General features: G+C 40.5%; 1 protein-coding gene across 6 annotated transcripts in view; it reads right to left on the bottom strand.

Annotated features, from left to right (window-relative positions):
- The window catches only part of znf536 (zinc finger protein 536), a 181,342-nt gene that overhangs the window by 78,749 nt on the left and 80,093 nt on the right, over nt 1-22,500 (bottom strand). For 5 of the 6 annotated variants that reach the window (XM_047819988.1, XM_047820013.1, XM_047819994.1 and 2 more), the window contains one exon: nt 12,288-14,536. In XM_047819988.1, the coding sequence (XP_047675944.1) occupies nt 12,288-14,535 (2,248 nt within the window). In that variant the 5' untranslated portion in view covers nt 14,536. Of the gene's footprint in view, nt 1-12,287; nt 14,537-17,906; nt 18,148-22,500 lie in introns of those variants that run through there. The other variant, XM_047820009.1, reaches the window with a different exon arrangement.

The following is a 22,500-nucleotide window of genomic DNA, read 5'->3' as shown; positions in this document are numbered from 1 at the left end:
GAGCTTGACACAGGGCAAGCACATAGGGCTAAAGGTGTAGAGTTGCCTCACAGCTGCCCCACCGGCTTTGGTCTGGAGTGAGAAACTAGGCTCTGGATCGTAAACCAACATGTAAAGAGAGGAATAGGTGACAGTTGAGTGTTACCACTATGATGAACAGACCTTTGTAACCTCCCCTGTCAGGATCCTTGTTTCCACGGAAATCGTCACTGGGGCAGATTTCTACAACTTGGACACTAAGAACTGTGGGGTGACACATTGATGACAGTGATAGATTTGTCATCTTTCTAACACAACACACTCAAGCCCACTCTGTAGCTGCACTTCTGTATGTGTAGCCTTGCCAATGGATGAGAGATGAGCTACATGACCCTTGGAGGCTTCACCAAAGCCTGAGGGAACGATCTAGGGAATAACCAAGAATCTGTGACCTCCTACAAAGCAAGGCCAGCCAATGAGATTTCAAACTCCAAATGGCAGGCAACAGGCATATGAAGGGTGAACATGGCAAAGCCGACTCAACAGCTTGCAGAAATCTGCCATCTATCGCTATGTACAGTAGCATAAACTCGGGGTAAAAGAAAAAAAAGACAGAACATACTGTAAAGGCAGCGTTTCAAATTGGCAAAAAAAACGAGACCACCACAAACAGAACAAAGAGCTTCTCTTCTACCCACACTAAGTGGAGGCTCCGTATGAACCCAACATACCACACAGTCTCATTAGCAAGAGCGCCGCTGTTTATGATTACCCATAATTACCAGCACTCGAATGAGACCTAAGAAGAGGGAAAAAAGAACATAAGAGGAAGGAGAGGAAAGGAAAATAAAAAAGAGAAAAAAGAGAGACTGAAAACTAACACAACAGTAATCTATCACAGGTATTTTTATTTATTTATTTATTTATTTTATTTTTATTTTTTTGAATTCATATTTCAACTTCCTTCAAGATGTAGAAATGAAAGAGGTTACCGTTGACATGACTACCTTTTCACTCGGCGCTTTTGTTTAAACTGACAGCGGGAATTAAAACCTGTAACTTTTTTTTTTATATTTTATACACGAAGTACGAATCAGCTGTCAAATTCGGTGCTTGTTGATTTTTATCAGATGGGTTATTACATTTTGAGAATGTGACTATTCAAAAGCCCTCGATCATTCCATAACTTTGCCTCAGGGTGCCGATGCGGCATGGTGGAATGTGAAACGGGAAGACGAAGAGCATACGTGCAGTCTGTTAGTGAGTGAGCAACAATCGTGCATTGTCACGTTCAACGGCTCTGCACTGATTTCCAATATCCTGCCGACTAAACTAGGCTTTAAAGTATATTACACTAAAAAAGAGCTGGTAAAAAAAATGACTATGCTTTAAATAATTAGTTTTCTAGAATGTCATAAGTGGTGCTTCATTATTTAATATAATTATTAAAGCAGGCTTGGCCTCAGGTCTCTACTAAATTTGGTGAATGTGCATTATGACTGACACAGGACATAACAAGGCAGCAACCTCTTATTTAAATTAAGTCTGTGATCTTAGACAGGTCAGATAGAGACAGGACAGAGAGAGAGAGAGAGAGAGAGAGAGAGAGAGAGAGAGAGAGAGAGAGAGAGAGAGAGAGAGAGAGAGAGAGAGAGCTTCCTTTCAAATCACAGAGGATGTACAGAGGAGAAAAAAGATTTAAAGGAGAAAAAAAAAAACACACAATTGTTTATTGATTTTATAATAGGCTTAGTGCCAGAGAAATAAAGAGGAGGTCAACAAGCGAGCCCCAGCATGAAGCAATAGCGTGACAAACATGAGCTTACATGCAGGTAACAAGGCCGAGTGTCAGAATGCTGAGATTACAAGAGCCTTGTTTCCACTATAAACCACAAAATGGCACAAGACTGGTTACTGCTGTCTCGTTCTGTTGTACTGGATGTATCCAAGTGATTGTGTAATGCTTTCTGTTTGAATCAAGGCAGATTACAGGACAGGAAAATAGTAGTAGTATCAGTATGAGGATAATGATGATTATGATGTTTATTGTTTGTTATTGTTGTACAATAATAATGCTGTTTATCTTGTTGCTGTATAGTAGCATAGAATATTAAACATTATGTATTTATCTACTGATCTACTGTATATATTTATTTATTTGTTTGTTATTATATTTATTGTTAATAAATATATGCATATGTGTATTATTATTATTATTATTATTATTATTATTATTATTATTATTATTATTAGCAATAGTAATAATAATAATTATTCTAATAATAATTTTCTTCTTGTTAATATTGTTTATGCTGTATGTTATACATTATAGTGAAATGTATTTATTTCTTTATTTGTTTGTTTGTGTACTTATTATTCATTCATGCTTTGATTAGTTGTTTTTGTTTCCTCACTTTTTGTGAAACAATTTTTTAAAATAAAGGAAAAACTACTCATCTGGTCAGTATGCCATCACATTGCTCTTAACTTTCCCCACCAGCATGAGCAGAGTCAAACCTTCACATTTTTAACTTGGCATTTATTCATGAACAGATCTGAATTGCTACCAGCTACAATTCAAATTAAGTAGAACATATTCAAATGATCTCTCTTCTCTTCAATTAATGACTCAATTTCACCATCAGTCATCTTTGATTTGATCAACAAAACGAGTGAAAAATATCAGGTGAGCGACCTCTCTCACTCTCTCTCTCTTGCTTTCTCTCTCTCTCTCTCTCTCTCTCTCTCTCTCTCTCTCTCTCTCTCTCTCTCTCTCTCTCTCTCTCTCTCTCTCTCTCTCTCTCTCGCTCTCTCTCTGTGTCTCAGCAAATCACCCTGAGGATCTAAAGCCCGGGTGCAGACGGAGAGGCAGTGATGCTGAGGATTTCTGTCTCTGTGTGAGAGAGGAAGAGAAAGTAAGGATCAGTGTGTATGTGTATGGCCTGATATATGGATGATAACACTAATTAGCTCATTTTGTTTGGGGCACAACACTCATTAAAAACCCAGTGGGGCCATTAACGCTACCGTCCCTCCAAAACACTGCAACCGCCATATTAATCTCCCAAGCTCCTACTTCTAATGGCTACTGCTTCAGGTTGGTTTGGGAAAAAAAGATTTGTGGGTTCAGAATTTATCTCTTTCCGAGTCATTTTTACATAGAATAGCGAGGTATACACTCATTTCTTTCTCTCTCACCAATTACCCAGCATACCTCCTGCTCAGGGCCATGCTCACTGATGGTGTATGAAAAAAATAGGAGGATTCACGCACGCTGGGTTTGACAGTGTTTTCAGCATTACGTGGTAATGTACCCATAATACCACTGCTTCACCGAGGCTTGTGATGCCATAAGGCAGCACTTACATTCAGGCAGTAGAGGCTGATAGCACAGGCCTGGTAGGATTAGCTTGGGAAAAATAGCATCCTGTTAATAGACGAAACATGGAAGCCTCACTCTCAAGGGCTGAGTATATCAAATCTTCAATGTGTCTGCTTTTCTCGCCATATTTTAAGCACTGCAACCTGTTCTGGGATTTACATTCAGCTCTGGTTAGGAAATGGGATGTGGTACCTAGCACTACATGGCAGGTATCCATGGAATCACAGAGGATCCTGGAAATCACAGAGCAGCTCCTTACCCCAAAACTGAAATACACTCGCACATTTTAAGCAGCTTGAGAACATGGCATAGTAGCATGAGATCTGAATCCAGCTGGGCTCCCAGTCTTCCACATCCCAGCTTCGGATGGAGGAGGGTGAAAAGGCTAATATTCTCTATCTCTGAGCTGGATATTAACAGTGTTGATGAGATATATGAGTTTGCCATTTGCCCACGGAGCGGTGATGCTCCGGCAGAACTCGGTACCATATGGCTGGTGAGAGATTTCCTCCCTCTCTTCCTCCTATCTGAGCCTGACAGCTGGATGCCTGCTAACAGGGGACGAGGAGCTTGGCAGCTGCGAGCTGAGAGCATAGCTTTGATGCAACGCAAACTTTCTACAGGTAGGTGAGGGGAGGGTGAGACGTATAGCCGGCGAACAGGGAAAGGTGTGAGTGGGAAGAGGAACAGGGAGAGAATGGGGAGGAGAAAAAATGCTTCTGGGAGCACATTAAAATGTACAGCTGGCGAGTACAAAAGTGAGGGGGCTTTTTTTCTTCTCCGATTTTTTTTTTTCTTTGAGTCAAAAGAACCTTTCATCATCTAAAAAAACAGCTTCCTTTTGGATACAATGATGCAAGTATGATGATGTTTTGTAGTGTGTGAATAAAACAGTGCATCTCACTTTTTTTGTTGTTTTAATCAACGTAGAAAAGAGACAGCAGCTTGTAGAACATGGCATTTCACATGGCAATAGAAAATCTCAAAAACTTGGTTTAAAGGTAGAAAAAACTGCCTGTTGGGTTTAAGTGGTCTTGTGCGTAGGGAGTAAATAACTCATTTGCTGATGAGCTCCATGGCTTTCCATTGGGGCAGCTTATCAGCCCTCCCCTGTGCGAGAGGAGGAGGAGAAGCCCAGAGACACTGCAGTGTCCTACACTCCAGATCAAATAATTCACCTCTTATTAATCAAAAACCAGCCACTCAAAAGCACAGGAGGTAGTAATGTTCACATGGCCACTTCCTATCACTGTCAGCAACAATAAACAACGCTGCTGTACGCCTGAGTTGCTGAAAAGGGCAAGAGATCCTTATTGGAGTGTTACACAAACCAAAATGTCTGCCGTGGAAATGATAAATGCCAAAAGTACACATAACGAGTAAAGCAACTTCCTAACTGACTGGTAAAGATCAAGGAAGGTGAAGGATACAGAAGAGACGGAGCTAAAGGTTACATAACCAGGGGCATGTCTTTCTGTAACATTTGTTTTCTTCCACACATACAGAGCAGCAATGTAACCAAATATGAACACACTAATTTGAGTAAAAAAGACAAGGGAGACTGAGACCTGAATAGGAGGAAGCACACTATATGTTGGTGGGGTTGTTTTTTTTTTTGTCTGGTTTGTTTTAGAAAGCTTGCCATAGAGGTTCACCGGACTAGAGGTAAACATTTGCATGAGCAGGTGTGTTTTACTGCTTACAAGCAAATATAAAGTTTGTGGGACTTTCACTGATGATAGTGGAAACCATTCATGAAAATGGAAACCATTTATCCTTACTTTCATAACTGCCTGGTCTGGGTTAAAGTTGTAAAAATATCGTGAGCAAATATATTATAGAAATCTGTAGTTAAGACCAATTCATAACATGAGTGATATAGCTGAGGATGAGAAACTGTAAGAGCCAGAATATACAAACTGGGCGGACACTGATGCCATTTCTAGCTTTAGGGGATTTTTATAAAGTTTCCATGGCATAGTGAAGAAAATACTTAGATATTTAAAACACTAAACATTTACAGGATGTGGCATTTTTGTTACATGTCGTCCTCTAGCAAGCTTTGCTCTTTCTTTCTCATGGGTCAGTCGTAAAGTGTCATCCTGGCACAGGCATGGCAGGCCTGAGGAAGTGAGCAGAGAGTGAAAGAACTGTTTCCACTGCTACACTTATATGAACAATATGAGCGAGAGGAAAAGCAGATTAGTTTTGCTTCCCACCTTCTCGTTCCCCCTTCACCCCGATCAACTGTCAGTCAGCTTCATTGCTTCAGCATGTATCATGTTTTGAGATTAAAAGTGAATTAATTTCCACCCGTCCACCATGTGTTCATCTATCTCTTTGTGTCTGTGCTGAGTTTGCCCTGTGTTACCCCCGTCTGCAAGAGGAGGGATCTGCAGGGGGAAAGAACTGCCCAAGCAGAGCGCTATGGCATCCTAGCTCTTTATTTCCCCCAGTCACATTACCATCCAAAATTTTCGCCTTCATAATCTAAACGTTCGGCTCCAAGAACCGTATGAATGATTTTTTAATTCTCTCCCAGCACTCTGTTTCACAGCACTCGTCTCCTTCTGTCTCTCTCTCTCTCTCTCTCTCTCTCCCCCCCCTCACTCCCCCACCCCCTTCTCAACCAGCCATTTCACTCACGTTTCAAAGCAGCACCTAGGCCGCTGTTTCTGAGATCTGACCCTCGTTCACTCATCATCACCCTTCATGCCCTCTCCAACCATCCCTGAATTTCCATCTCACTCTATCATGCACAGTTCTGCTCTCTCGCTCGCTCACTCTCTCCCTGCTGCCAGTCCTCCCTCCCTCCTTTCCTCTCTCTCTCTCTCTCTCTCTCTCTCTCTCTCTCTCTCTCTCTCTCTCTCTCTCTCTCTCTCCAGGCCCCCTGTTGCTGCCTGCTACCCTGAGCCGTGGTGTCGAGTTTGGCTAGAGTCGAGAGGAGCAGCTGGGCCAGGCTAACGGGGAATGATAATGACCTCAGAAATCTGCTCCTCGCTCCACAACAATAGGGTGCTCAGTCTAGTGGAAAATTGTGTTCATCAGCTAGCTCTGCTCTCTTACTAATTGACATTGCCAAATATTTTAAGAACAATTGGAATGCACGGCCGCAAAAAAATGAAGATCTTAATCCGTGGACTCTTTTTTTCCCTCATGTTCTGACCATTTTGTCCCCTCCATCTCATATTTAGCTTTTGATTAAAGATAAATATCACTAAAAATCTAGAATAAAAAGAAGAGGCAAACTTTTCATGTCATTATCTGCCTCATGTCAGTGTTGTGATGTTGACACAAAGGGCTTTTTTATGTGGCCTGTCAATGGTGTTAGGAGAGAGAGAAAGAGAGAGAGAGGGAAAGAGAGGGTAGAAAAGGAGAGCGATACTCATCAGTGCGTGATGAATGCCCTCCACCCCCCACTCCAAAACCCTGTCCTGTCCTATCCAACACAGCATGGCTGTGGGAGAAAAGGCAATCTGCGTGTGACAAGTGTATCATCGCCTAGATACTAATCCTTATAACGTTCTTATTTCTTTAATAAGCAAAAAAAAAAAAACAGTCTGGGAGAAGAGAAAATACAGGAGAACAAGAACAAGAACAAGAAGAAGAGACTTGGAAAGCGTTAGCCAGGGGAGGGGGTGAAGAGAAAGGGGAAAAGGCTAAAGGAGGATTCTTCTGTCATGGTATCATATGCCTGGTCCTCCATTTTTAATGAGACAAAGGTCAATTTATTCACTTGCTCTTTCACACGAAAGGCACCCCAATCATGCCCAAGTTAACTTGTTCAAACAAAGCAACCTCCTACACGGATCCACCATTTGTATGCGTTAGTTTTTTGGGAGACAGGAAAACGTCAGGAGAGAGAGAGAGAGAGAGAGAGAGAGAGAGAGAGAGAGAGAGAGAGAGAGAGAGAGAGAGAGAGAGAGAGAGAGAGCGTCATTCCAGAGGAATTCAGCTCTGATGGATTCAGACAGCTGTCACCCTCCCGCTCTCCAGTCAACATTCCCATCACAGGCACAAAAAACAACGTGCCATCCTGCCATTCAGCAAATAGTTTCAACTTTCGTGAAAGGAAACTCAGTGTCAACAACAAGACTTTCGCACTACAGTGGACTGAATGACCAAAAGATTGGTGTTAACTCTTTCACTGAGCCAGACTCACAGCTCCCCTGTAACACACAGGGTTAACACACCACAAGATCACAATTTCCCAATTAAAGCAATGACACCTTCCAAGCCTGCTGAAGAGATGTCATACTGATGCATTTAAAATATTAATATTCAAACAGGCTGCCTACCCCAGCACAGCATCCTTCTGTTACGGAAAGATAAATATTATGTTTTAATTATAAAAACATAAAACAGAAATGGAGAGAGTGATGAAAAAAAGCCTGTCCTTGCCAAGGAGGCTTGTACAGGAGAAAGGTAAGCAATGTTTTGGCAAAGACATGGAATTAAAATCTGGTTGGTATACTGCATGCAGTTTACTTTCTCCAACCTGTTCTCTCTCTCTCTCTCTCTTGCTTGCTCTCTCTCTCTCTCTCTCTCTCTCTCTCTCTCTCTCTCTCTCTCTCTCTCTCTCTCTCCCTCTCTCGCTCTCTCTCCCCACTACATTGCTCTGTGTTGTCTCCATAACCAAGCAGGGAATCCTAACAGGATCATTAAGACATAAAACAGACTGATAAATGTTTCATAAGGACTGCCCGGTGACAGCCTCAAAGGAGTACGGGCAGTACAGAGAGACAACACTCTCAGCCTCGCTTTCATATACACTTTGGAATACAATTGGAAATTTAAATATACTGAGAGAAAAAAAGATGCTAATTCTCACTATGGGTAATATTTACAAATTGAGTCTAAAAGAGAGAAGAAGGAAGGATAAGAAAGAAATATAGAGTAGAAAGTGGGCATGCGAGAGATAGAAACCAAATGAGCTACTGAGGGGGAAATAAATTGGCCTTTTATATTGTTCAAGCATGCACAAAAATACTAAGCCTACATTTATCCAAGGCGTGTCAATCAGGCAAGCATTCAGACAATTAATGCGCTGAATGGGGCTTTTATCATTTAAGGACACCAGAGCCCTGACCTACTGTACTGAAATACGGCAGCATAATGAACTCGCCTCACACATTATGACATCTTTTCACTTTTTTTTAGAGACACAAAAAATGAAAAGAAAAAAAGGCACAATCATGAGATTTAAGATTTAAGCAGGTAAAGAAAATGTGTAATGGAGAGGCAGATTCATATTTAAAAGTGTTTATAGGGAGGAAAATAATTAAACACATGAAGAATGAGAGCAGATCAGGAAAAGCAAATAAACAAGGAAAATATATAGTATGTGAGGGGAAAAAAACTGTCACTTTATTGTCAATGAATGATAATAAATTTATTTCCTCTTACAAAAAGAATATTTTATAACAGTAATTAGGATAATATAGTTTGTTGAACTATAATATGGAATAAAACTTATCACACAGTGCATGTGCGTCTGTGTGTGTGTGTGTGTGTGTGTGCGCGCGCGCGCGTGTGTGTGTGTGTGTGTGTGTGTGCGTGCGTGCGTGCGTGCGTGCGTGTGTGTGTGTGTGTGTGTGTGTGCTATACCTGTCTATATTTATAATCAGAAATGTGAAACTCTTTACATAGTGGCACAGAAAAAATAGACATGTGAAACATTTTACAAATAAAAGGGCAAATAAAGTAAAGCCAGAACATTTCAGTTTTATTTTGACATTAATTACACAGCAATTACATTGTAACAGTAATTCTGCATGTGTAATTACCCCCATTGTAACTGTGTAATTAGATGAATATCCATGCTTTATAACCTAAGGCATCCATCGGCAAATCCAATTTCAATTTGTATGGAGCAAGCGTTTCACTGACATGTTGGACAGTGTTGAGGACTTTGGGATATGTGTGTAATCCTCGCTATGTTAAAACGCTGTTCCTCTTGGAAACATTTTGACATTAATATTTTAAAAAAGATAAAGAGAGGAAATAAAGAGGACACGGGATAAAATATACAGGTGTTATAAAATGACTTCTGTCAGAGTTGTTATCTTTTTCATTTAGATTATTGTACATGATGAAGTTTTAGTAAAACTTTCAAACAGACAGACGGACGTCAGCTTGTCATCAAAGACGAAGGTCTAGTTGACCCTCAACCCTGCCAGCCTTCTGATAACAACACTGAACTCTTCCTTTTCATTCAACCTTTGTGTGCATTCAGACGGATTGAGGATCGTACTTTTACGCCCCTGCCTTACAGTACATAGCATTACTTCAGGTTTCAATAGTGTCTGTTGTGGCATTCAGAATAAACTGCTGTTTAAGGCAATCTTTCCTTCGCTCTTTCTGTCTCTCCATGCTGTCGCTCAAAGGCCTTTCATAATGAATTCAGAAACACTATCAAAAGTGGAGCCCCCCTTGTTTATAGAGCCCAATTCCGAGTGAAGAATCTGAAATAACAATGGATTCCTTCCTCAGTCAAACCAATCTTGTAATAGTAATAAGAAATAAAAGAGGAGATGGGAAAAAAAATGTAATAAAGGAAAAGATAGAGCAGACGTAAAAAGGGCTAGAGATTCCATTGAATGAGAAGCATACATTTAGGGTTGATTATTGAGAGGGAAAGGAGAAAGGTCCTTAAAGGACGTTTCTGAGGCAACTCTCTCTCTCTCTCTCTCAGTCTCTCTATCTCTAAACAAGTGTAGTGTTAAAGACAAAAGCGATTGTGTCGACCTTCTTTCACAGTTGAGATGTTATTGTTGATTACTGTAATTCAAGTTTAACTCAAAATTGCAGTGGGTAGGTGGTTTAGAGGTTGGCAGAGCTTGTCGAAGGGAGGCTGGCAGATGAAGCTGCTGTGTGTTAAAGAGAATTTAAAAAATTATAAAAACATACAGTTAAGAGAGGAAGTCTGTTCTCAGACGGTGAGTGCAACAAGTGAGATATTAAAAGTAAAACAGAGGTATAGCATGCCACATCCTGTTTCCTAATGTGCAAACATATGTTTGCAGGCAAGTGCCTACAGTAAAAATTTAACATGTTTCCTTTTTACAAATATATAGAAAACATACTTATATCTATTAAGTAAGGGTGCATTTTTTACAGTTTAATAGACATGCAGGGTGATTTTTTTTATTTATGCAACTAATAAAACTAATATTTTATTTTAATATAAACTCGGCCAGTTAGTCTAATGCTGCTTCATTTCCTCCCTTGCAGTTTTCACCTGTAACTTTGTTGTGGCTTAGAAAGAAGTGTGTGCTCCAACCAGTAGCAGCATTACATTTGTGCACTACGACGACACGTTTGAATTTACACATATGAAAATGTGTCAGCTTCCCTGGTCTGTCACAACTACAGGGAGACCTCAAGGTCAACCTTAAGGCACAGCTGTGTCAGTGTGGGGACCGGGGGGGTTACTGGCATCACGCCCTCAGCACCTAAGCTGGGTACCATCATGGGGATTTCAAATGGTGATCACACTTTAACACTAGCAAGGACAAAAAGAATGACAGACAAAAAAAGGGAAAAGCCTGAGAACTGTTTATACCATAATGAAATTGAGCTTGTCATAAAACAACCATTACTCACTGAATTAATCAATCATGCTTTTAGAAATGTTCTAAGAGGGTTTTTATGACAGTTGAATTATTAAATATATTACTATGCTTTACTACAGGAAAACATAAAACCTGATGTAGAATAAATTAGTATAAGTATATAGTTTCTGCTTACAACCAGATGATGTGGCTCATCCTGACAGTTTGACAATAAAGAAAGATTTCACAAGATTTTGTAAAATGGCATGAGTAAAACATCACTGTTTTAAAGTACTTGTAAAAGAGATGCAAAAGACATCAAACTTTCTGTATTAAAATTCATAGCATAATTACTTTCATATCAACCCCTCTCTGGTGAAATGTGTTTTGGTTAAACCATCTCTACACAAAAAATAGGCTTTATCTTCCTCTCATTTTCATTAATTCCTAATTGGGGTTGGGGTTGTCTGTTATTATAACTTAGATTAAAATAAGCATAGCCCATTGCATGTTCAAACCCATCTCACTACATGAGGGTGATAAGGGAATAAATAAACAATTTCTCCTGTACTGTTGAAATTAAGTTGCTTAGAGCCTTAAGCTAAGATACAGCCTGTTATTTTTCTCCGTAACTTAAAAGCACATTTTACTATGCAAATTAAGTTCACATTTTTGACCTGTTTTATATGTATATCTTTAATTAGTGTCTTGTTTAGCTTAAACCAAATGATTATCACATAGTCATGACCTAATTATCAGACAGGCTGCTTAGCTGCGGCATTCTACCGCAAGGAATGAGAAAGTTACCTTTAAAACTTCCGTAATCATTAGCTGCAGCTTCTCTTAATCCCACTAAACACACACTTTATCTCAAAAAAGCTTTGTGTTGCTCAGCTGTGGTAGACTCCCTGTCTCTTTTTTTAACGTGGAAATGATGTAATCGCTAGTAATTGGTCATGTCCTTAAAGTGCTTTCATAAGTTTTTAAAGTGAAATCTCACAACTGGACGTCATGTGTCATGTCAATTTGTGTCCTTAGCCAAGCATCTAGTCTAAAGTAAAATGGGTGATTGATGGGAAGAGACACAGCTCCAGGTTATGAGTGAAATGCAGAGCTAAGATGTATCATATTGCACTAACTCAAATGAAAGAGTTACACTAAACATTAAAGTCTTTGCTTAATTTTGAGTCTCACAGAAGAAATGAAATGAAATTAATTAATTAATTTTATTAATTACATATAATTCATGCAAAATTAAACCACCAAAAATGTGTTTTAACAGATAAAATGGTCTGATTTGATAACTTTGTTATATAATACACTAATATATGATATTAACTATTATTAAATATATTAAATAAAAATGGTCTTACCTGAGGAAGGGGACGAAGGATGAGGACTGTCATCCTGCACACTTCCTGTCTGGGAGTGGCCTCCTCCAGCCCCACTCTCCTCTGTCACATTGGATGAGCCTGGGGTGGTGGAACGACTGATAGACTGAGACTCGGGGTCACTGGCGGAGCCACGCCTCTCATCTAGGCCATGCTGCAGACTCTCTTCTGGACGTCGGTCCTTGCTGTGCACCCGAGAGTGGACCACCATCTGGTGATAGGTTCTGAATACTCGGCCACAGTCAGGACACTCAGTGGGCTTATCTTTAATGCTGGCCAGACTGTACTCAAGCCCCTGGCCAAGACCCAAACCACCGTGGTGAGGCAGGAACTCACGATGACCATCAAAGCTCCCAGCTTCTTCCTTCATGGACATTATGCTTCCACCAGTCCTTACCCCATGGAGGGCATCAGGGTGGTTTTTCTGCTTGGTGCCATCACTGGAATCAAGAGTAGAATGCTCATGCTTTTCTTTTCCAAAGGGCACTATCCCAGTGGCACTAGCCATTTCTTCTTCTTGCACATGGGCTCCATGGTGTTGATCTTTTGGCATGAAAGATCGCTCCATAGCCATGCTGCGTGCCATGATCTGCCAGGCCTGGTAACTATTAAGTGGATCCATTTCTGCCACCTTTGCTGCTGCCTGTAAGCGCTCCATACAACTTGACTTTAGAGGAGGTACCAGGTTCAAACAACTTAAAAGTGAGCGCTTCTCATTCTCCCCCAGACCATGACTCATGCCGGCCATTGGCCCCAGCAGCTTTCCTAGCATTTCTTTCTCTTTCATAGCTATGCCAGCCTTGGCCAACATTTGGTGTTGTTGTTCAGCCAGGCTCTGCTTTTCAGGACTTAGGAAACCACCTTGCAAACAGGAGATGTAACGCGAGTACAGGTTGGCATGGGCTTCTTGTGCTAAGCTGCTTATACTGTTGACAGAAGGCCCGTCTTGCTCAGCTCCACCACCAATTGGAGGCTTACTCTTAATGGCAAGCTTGTTGAGATGAACCTTCATATGATTTTTTAGGAACCATGGTTCCTTGAAGCGACGACCACAGATCTGACAACAGTGCTCAAAGGAGTCCTTGTGCTTGCGCATATGACCCTTCAGGAACCAAGCCTGGCTAAAGATCTGTCCACACACATCACATCGAAACTCATTGGCAGGCTTCTCTCCAGAGCCAGTTCCTGTACCCTGCCCTTGGCCTGACTCAGCAGTTATGTGTGCCTTCTCTACATGGCTGATGAGGTCTTCTTCCTGGGAAGCAGCAAACTCACAGAGAGTGCACTTGTAGGGTTTGTGAAGGATGCGGATATGACGCTCCAGCTCCTCACGCTTTTTGAACTTGCCTTTGCAAAAGGTACAGCGGAAGCCTATGGCTGGGTTAAGTGTCTGCTCATCTTGTTGGTTAGTGCCTGCTGGCTTAGGTGAGGCAGATGGTTGTGCAAGCCCATCCGATGTGCCTCCCAGACTTGTAGGTGTTAGGAGGCTACATGCAGAACTGGGCTGTTGCTGGTTTTGGTTCTGCAGACCCAAATGGGGTGGAAGCGATTGTGAAGGCTGCAGCAAGCTGTTTCTCATTTGCTTATCACGTAGGATGGCACGCTCTTCAAGCTCATGAAGAAGCCTGTTTTCTTCACGTACGCGACCACGACCCTTACCCAGACTACCCAACTTGTGGGTACGGAGATGAATCTTGAGGTTGCCCTTCTGGGCTGCTCGGTGATCACAGTAGGGACACTTGAAGGGCTTCTCACCAGTGTGGGTGCGCATATGCAGGGAAAGGATGCTGTTGAAGCGGAATCGTTTTCCACACAGTGGGCATGGATACTTGCGATTCTTGCGGGCATCATCTTCTATATCATTCATCTGAGACATGATTCCCAAATTTTGCCCATTGAGGAATTGCTGCAGGTCGACACGGCCATTGAGACCACCTAGGGCACCTGCATCCATGTTACGGTTGAGCTGATTGGCTAGCAGAGCCATCTGGCTGCTAATCGGCTGACTTGCCAATGCAGCATGTGTTTTCTCATCCAACGGGGTGGCGGCTTTTTCCTCTGTAATTTGTTGGCGGCTTGGAAGGTCAGGAAAGGCGTGACCAAGTTGGGCAGTCAGCTGATGCAGCTTCTGACTGATTGGGTAGCGGCCATTAAGCATGGCACTGGTGATATGGGTGTCAGCATCTGGGACTGCTGAGGACACACCAAGGCACAAACTAGAGTCTTCCATCCTGCAATTGTAAACAGAAAAGACAGGCATGGCATTAAGTCAGTGCACACCTTTAGATAGCTTAAAGGCAAAATATGTTGTTTGTAACCAACAGAAAATTATAAATGAGAGTTTGTGATGAAAAAAGGTAAAGATAAAAAAAATATTATCAGTCAGTGTTCACATGTAAATCTAAACATTCATACCACTTTCAGAACTCACAAGTAATATTTACTGTTTGCAAGAATGTAGTTGTGAAGGCTCATTCCACAAAATCCCACTATCCTGGGTGGTGTGCTAGGAGTCATGTTTCCCAAGTAAACAATATCCTAAACAGATACTGGCACAAAGACAAACACATTTCATCGATCACTAAAGAAGGTGTAGGAGTGGAAAATGCTTCGGTGATAAGGTGCAATTGAAATGTGAAATTGAAAGCTAGAAAACAAATGCTTCTCACACATTTCTTTGGTGCTTTATGCAGTCTGTGTGTGGGGGGAAATAGTTAATAGCGATGACTGCACTACAGTGACGAGTGTGAAGAAAAAAAGTGAGTTTATCTCCTTCTGATTTATGAAGTACTACATGTACTCACACTTGGGGGAAAAGCTGTAACTCTCAGAACTTTTTTCTCAAACAGTAACACAATTTTTGAGGCAATAATTACCCAGTAAACATGGCAAGGCACTGCATAATTAAACTACTTGGGCCCATCCTATCAGAATTCCTCCAATTACACGCCTTAATGAAACAGAGCAGTGCCATTGTCATGAAGCCGTCGCAATACTACAATTATGATATTAACAATAGCACTTAAAACCAAGGGGTTACTCCAGTAAACACACACCCTTATCTCACTACTGCGACACTTGTCTTGCTGTAATTTTTCATTAAGAGGCACATTACGTTTGATGCGAATCACTTTGCTCTCGCCTTCATTTTTTCCCCTCTCTCTCCACTCTCACTCTCGTATGGCTTCCGTTGGGTAGAAAACAACAGTTGGCATTATTGAAAGGGTTCCCAATGTATCAGAAGCTTCCCAGGCATTTAAAATGGCCACAGAGCAGCTCAGTGCACCACCAGGATGAAATGAATACACAAGCAGAGTCTGTTGTCATCTGGCACGGTTGTGCAAATTTAGGATGCTGTGCACTGTCTTAAGGAGGGATAATGGTTTTGCAACATTCCCCTGTGACAAACAGGGTCAAGCTTCAAAAACAATAAAGCAAGATTTGCTTTGGTCAACAAAATATTGTATAATATCTAATTAAGCTGATTAGTATGCGGCTTAGTAACAGTGGCCATGTGCTATAACACATGACTGTAATTATGAAAAAAAAAAATCATTTCAAGGCTGACTGCTAAGTGTTAGCATGAGAGACATTCCTTTTTAAAAGTCAAAGGCAGGGACAATTACCGGCTATGAAAATGAAGCACCTTTAGTTACAAACACAATGCATTTCACTGATGATCCATTCCAAGCCTTTTCTTTCTCAAACACACACACACACACACACACACAGTGTGTGATAGGGCAGGGAACGTGTACAGCTTGGTCATTACTAAACCTTTTAAATGGTGCAGATTGTCCCAGTTTACCTCAAAGGAGAGTTAATGACTCAGCATCCTGTCTCCACAACATGAGCTTCAGGACACTACTTGTTCTACAAGCATACGAATTTTATAGTGTGCGATATTTTACAATATTTTATATGAAATTATTCACATTTACACACACACACACACACACAAAATCAAATGCACACAGTTGCCGTTCTGTTAGACAGTGGGTGTGGAGCGCATATTCGCTGACACTCGGACTTTAAGGGCCCTAATAAGGGCTGCCTGTTTGTTAGCTATTTACTCTTCCTACGCTTTGTTGGTTGTGAACTCTTATCGCTCTGACATGAATAAAACACTGTGGTCACTTTCAGTTTGTGCTGAATGCATTGTGGGCTGCTGATGGATGCCATTTGACTTTGTCCCCTTGCTACATCTTTGAGGAATGTAAAGAAAAACAAGCATCGGATTGGAACAATGCTCTGTAGGTGTATTATGGATTTAATGACTAGTTATGAACACACTCACGCGCGTAGGCATGCATGCTGCACAAATCTACATTGCTAAGCATTTTTATATGAATTCTCATATTCAGCAAAATATAATTTAGGGAGCAAGTTTAAGACAAACATACATTACTGATGGGTGAATTTGCACATATTTAGTTGATCGAATAAATTCAAATATTCAGCCAAAGTCAATAATGTTGGGCTGATATTTAGTTTTATGCCAGTGCTCATGACTCCAGAGTTTCTCGAGTCAGAGAACTGTTAAAATTGATGTTAAAATTAGTTTGACTCGCATTTTGCTGTCCCTGCAGATATTAGATGAAGGCTCTTTGAAAGTGGCTGCCATGCACACTGCAATAGAAATGTATGATTTCAGCAAGGCCGTGATGAGCTGTTGCTCATTTGGAGAGATAGCAGCTTGCCCTTTTCTTCAATTTGATTTCCTTCTTTATCTTTACCATATAACAAAGGCAGATAGACAAAGGAACATTGTGAAATGAACTGACGAATCCAGTTTGTTTTTGAACATACCCTCACTGACGAGTGTATGCAAATGAGGTGCATTAATATGCTTTTCTTGCTCCCAAGTCATTCCATTTTTTTTTTCTGATTAAAAAAGGGCATTTTATATGGTTAAAAATGTGACACACACTTGCAAAGACATAACTGTTTCTCTTACTCTTGTGTATAGTCACACACACACACACACACACACACACACACACACACACACACACACACACACACATACGCACACATACACACAGTCAATGCAATCTTTTAAAAGGCCATCCAAAAAAAATGCTCTGTGGGAATACTCAGTGAGAGGCATCACTATGGTGCAATTATCTACAACATGCATATTTTCCACTGTATAATCAGTAAAAGCTCTATGCCAAGAGCCTTATCTCTAAAGAAACATAGGAATTAAAACCTATGTCATATTAGTGCTCTTAAATTCTACAATACTGCCATAGTTAATCCATATACAATAACAACCCCAACTGAATTTGCAGAATCAGGGTCGATTTTTCAAAATACTGCAGAAATCCAGATTATTACTGTTATTATTACCGTTTAACCCACTTAATAAAACTTCTTTTGCAATCTCATTTGTAACAAAAAGAAACGGTACAGCATCAGATTATGCGTATATGATCTTTAAACTCTGTAACACTTCCTCTGTTATATAGCTGTGCACAAAGACCAGAAAAAAATAGAAGAACCGTATATCACAGCTTCAAGTTTTAATTATAAAACTATTTTTAAAAATAGCTCAAGTATACTACTTCTAAAGTTTTACAGCTGTTAGCCTAGCCTCACCTATTTGCAAGAGTGCCATTGGTTGGTGGTCCACAGCAGACACATTTTCTACCTCTTCCTTCTTGTGGACTCTTAATTTCCCTGTTCAGGTCTGGGACAGTCACTCGGCACAAAGTCTGAGACGAGGTCTGTGTGAGACTGCCTGAGTGAGTGAGTGAGTGAGTGAGTGAGTGTGTTTTTCTTTTTTCTAGTACCTGCCAAGCATATTCTAAGAGCAGACGCACGCTCTAATTAATGCTAAGTTTCTCACCAAGCTTTTTAAAAGCCACCGAGACTTCCTCTGCTAGTGTGTTCTCACACGGGAGTCAGTGGCATGCATGTCTGTGGTTAATACACAGCCTTTCAAGCAACACGGCAAAACAACCGGATTCGTGTCTTATCTTATGCTTAACTTTCTGTCTTGCACTGCAAATTGCTCTGCACCACACACCTTAATTAGAAAGTAAAAACCGACACTGTGTATCCTTGTAGGCCAGAATTTTGTTGTTGTATATATTTTCTCATCGATCGACTGCTGGCATCTGCGCTTAAACTGTATTATTATTAAACTGTATTATTACCTTTGCGTATTATGCATCACTGGTGTTGTCTTTTTATATTAGAACTTTCAGGTATGATGTTAGTTCACATGACTGGCAGTTTAACCTAAACTGTTACCTTTGCCTTTACTAAGATGATAGTGCTAACTACAGTATCTGTGATCTGATTGTGGTTTTACACTAAATGAGCAGGGTGCATTTACAACAGTGCAAGAATATTTGTTTCTTTAATTTCTAAGCCTCAAACTAAACTTTTGTGCACTTTCTGATACTGATTTTGTTAACGATATTTGTCCTTAACTATAGAATTTGATCTTCAATTTGGAGAAAAATGGGGAGGATTGTAATACTTATCCACCTACATATGAGGATCTTTCTGTTCGGAAAACTCCCCGATTTTTTGCAGATAAATTCTAGGAAACATTATAAATATAAAAACCTGAAAACTGGGTATTTCCATTGTGTGAATGAGAGAAACATAAAAAAGAAAATGTATTTTACAAGATATCATCACACATGAAATGTCAAATAGTGATGTTTTCGCTCACCTAAACAGTCAGGAGCAACAAACACAAGACTGATCGCTTCAGTCTGTAGTCAGATAATAAATATCAAAATGTACAGAATGCAATGCTTGTGTGCCATATCATCCTCCTCATCATCATCATCATCATCATCATCATCATCAAAAAAGAGAAGAGCACCTATACTCTCTAGAAAGATGACAGCAGGTCAAATGCTAAAATGACATGAAAAATTATATTAGAAACAAGAAATTTAGCCAAAAGAACAGAAATGCCTGAAAAGAACTGTTAGCCTGAACAGAGACCAGTCGAGTGAAGAGACGCCAATGAGGCTCATGTATAAATGCCTGGAGTGATTTTACCTCACATGAAGAGACAGAGACTGATTCAGAAGATGCTGATAATTAAAGTGACTTCTAATTCTTTAAACTTCTGCATGTTGATATACGTCTAACAGAATGTGTCTGACTTGTTTCAGCAAAATAAAAGTGTAACCTCATGATCTGATGACTTTATGCGCTCGTGTCCTTGAGCTGATCCCCTGCTGGATCTCACAAATCAGGGTGAAATGTGTAAGTACAGCTCTATAAAACACACACCACCACAGCTGAGCCTTGAACCGGCTCTGTAAAAGGCAACTTTTAAAGCATGTCCCACCTCAAAGAGGACATAAAACATCTTCTCTACATGCACAACATAATGTAGAGAGCTGAAACGATATGATCATTTTAATTATACGCATGCTCCAGATTTATATTCGGGTAAAGGAAAGAAATAAGAAACAATCAGCTGTTCGTTTGAATAATGTAGATCATTATTAGTTACTTTGTAATCTTGGGCTCATATTGATCAAAATTCATTGACTAATTACTATGAGGTACGATGTTAATTAATTATATTGGAGGTCATCATCATTAATAAATCAATCATTATTTACTCAGCTTAAAAGTCAGCTCAAGTTCCACATGGTCATTAATGACTTTGATATAAAAAAATGAGGTGAAGAATTCAAAAGTGGTTGCCATATGGTGCATATCTAATGTGAGGATATGATGTGCATGCTACGTATTTATGGACGTATGGGCAGAAATGCACGAAAGATAAATCATGGGCAGATTGTGGCTCGAATCCCACTTTGTGCATATTAGCGTCTCAGGCCTTTCTCTCTCTCTCTCTCTCTCTCTCTCTCTCTCTCTCTCTCTCTCTCTCTCTCTCTCTCTCTCTCTCTCTCTCTCTGTTTAGTCTATTGCAGGTGGTCTTCAGAATGCATCTAATTAATCCAATAAAACGTGCCTTGTTTTTCTTCCTCTCGATGCTCTTTGACTGAACTGGATTATTAGTGGCTGTAATGAGGCATTAAGGCAAGGTTCCCAGCACAAGAACTAAACCGAATCAAACGCAAAGACACACAGGCTGAAAGAACAAAGCCATTTTCATTGTGGCTCCTTGCAAAATTTAGTTTGTGCACATGTATTTGTGGTTAAAACAGAAAACAGTTTGTACGACCTAATTATAGGAGTCCGATTGCAGACTCCACAACAAGCACAATGTAACGGTCATGAATATATTTGGCTTGGGTAACCTTACTCTATTTGCTTCCACCACCGTCTATATTTCTCATAACTCTCTCTCTCTCTCTCTCTCTCTCTCTCTCTCTCTCTCTCTCTCTCTCTGCCTTACACAATATATCATTGAGGAGGTCTTAAGAGAACTTTTCAACAGGTAGTTCAGCTTTCAGCTCATCTCTACAGATCAGTATGAGGCTACGAAAAAAGGAGAGGAGGAAGAAAAGAGAGAAAAATGCTGCTCTTTTCATCCCTATGTCAGACAGGCTTGTTGGGATGCCAGGGGAGGCGAGATCAATGAGAGACCAGAGAATTCCCACAGTTCATTGTGCTGCTTCGCAGCATCATCATCGTCATCATCATCTTACACTGGTCAAAAGCTCAAAGCATCCCTTTATGCTATCTATTCACAGTGTTATCCTGAAGTACAGCAGATGTACTGTGTGTGTGTTTGTGTGTGTGTGTGTGTGTGTGTGTGTGTGTGTGTGTGTGTGTGTGTGTGTGTGTGTGTGTGTGTGTGTGTGTGTTGTGCAATGGTATTCACAGCAGTGTGTGGGGACTCCTGCCTGTAGATTTTACGCTGTGTGTAGGGAGGAAGATTAATAACTTTGAGCATTTGTTAAGCAGACAGCAGGCTGGAGAGGAGTGTTGGTGGGGGTCTTGAAATGAAGATGTGTGGGGTGCTTCCAAAAGGTGTTCATCTCACATACAAACATGTAATGAATACACGTGTTTACTGTTTTCTCTGATTAATAGAAGAGTCATAGTTTCACACTGGGCTTGATTGCAAGTTTTTCTTGGCCAAAAAATAAGGAAAAAACACTGTTAGCTGCACCAGTACAGAATACTTTTATATAAAAGAACCAGTAAGGGAAAACCATAGGCTTAGACTATGCAATTCAAGTTATTAAGCTCCTTTTCAGCTTTCTGTGTCAGAATTACATACAGGCAAATCTGATGAAATGCACTGAAAGCAAAGGAAGTCCTGTGAGCAATGAGCTCGGCGGTCATTCATCCTCAAGGCCTGCGTCAGTTTATCCCAGTGATCCTAGATATGACAAATCAAACTACCATAACATCTGTTCTGCATATTCAGTCTTCTGAATTTTCAAGATTAGTAAATTCTTTTCAGTGTAAGGTCATTTTCAACTTGAGATATAGTTCAGGAATGTTTTGGCCCTGACATGCATCTAGTGGATATTGCTTTTAAATCATGCAGATGTACACAAAGTACGGCGACAAATGCATGAACAATGCGTCTGGCATTGCTGCTGCTTCTGCATGTGGATGCAAAGTTAGACATGTTAGACAAATTCACTCCTCAAACTGCACCGCGCTCTTTCAGAGCTACCAGCACTGCTCGACTAGTCCCACCATCTCTCAGGGTAAGAGATAGATATACAGCAAGACTCTTTTCTGTTGTGGCAACAAGGTGGTGGAATGAACTTCCCCTAGGTGTCCAAACAGCTGAGTCGCTGGGTATCTTCAAACGACGGGTGAAGACCAAAGTCTTCCTGAAACACTTAAACTAGCACGTATTCTACCTGTTTGATTTAAATGTATGGTTAAAAAAACCTTGAACAGATTTTTAGGTATCCTAAGTCTGTAAACTAGCGAACCAGTGTTAACGTATCATCGATAGAAACTCCGTCACTCTGTATAAGGGCATCTGTCGAATGCCATAATGTAAATGTATAAATCTACTTTGTTGGGAAACTCCAGCTCCATCAAAGCTAATGATTAGGAAATGTGTAAATTTTTAAACTGCACCATTTATGATATTTGTTCCATTACAATCTAAGGATTGATTCATTTTTTTTGTTGTTTGTTTTTTTTAAGCCCATTTGTAGCATGTGTGTTCCCTTGCAGGTAGTGGCAAACATAGCTTACCTTTCCCGGAACCTTCAAATGTCAGTATAACCCCTGAATAAGTGAATATCAGAAATAATTGCTCGCTTTCTTTTCG

Source organism: Tachysurus fulvidraco, chromosome 1, assembly GCF_022655615.1.
Source record: "Tachysurus fulvidraco isolate hzauxx_2018 chromosome 1, HZAU_PFXX_2.0, whole genome shotgun sequence".
NCBI lineage: Eukaryota > Metazoa > Chordata > Actinopteri > Siluriformes > Bagridae > Tachysurus > Tachysurus fulvidraco.
The sequence above is the reverse complement of the archived record's forward strand: the minus strand, read 5'-3'. Positions and strand labels throughout refer to the sequence as shown.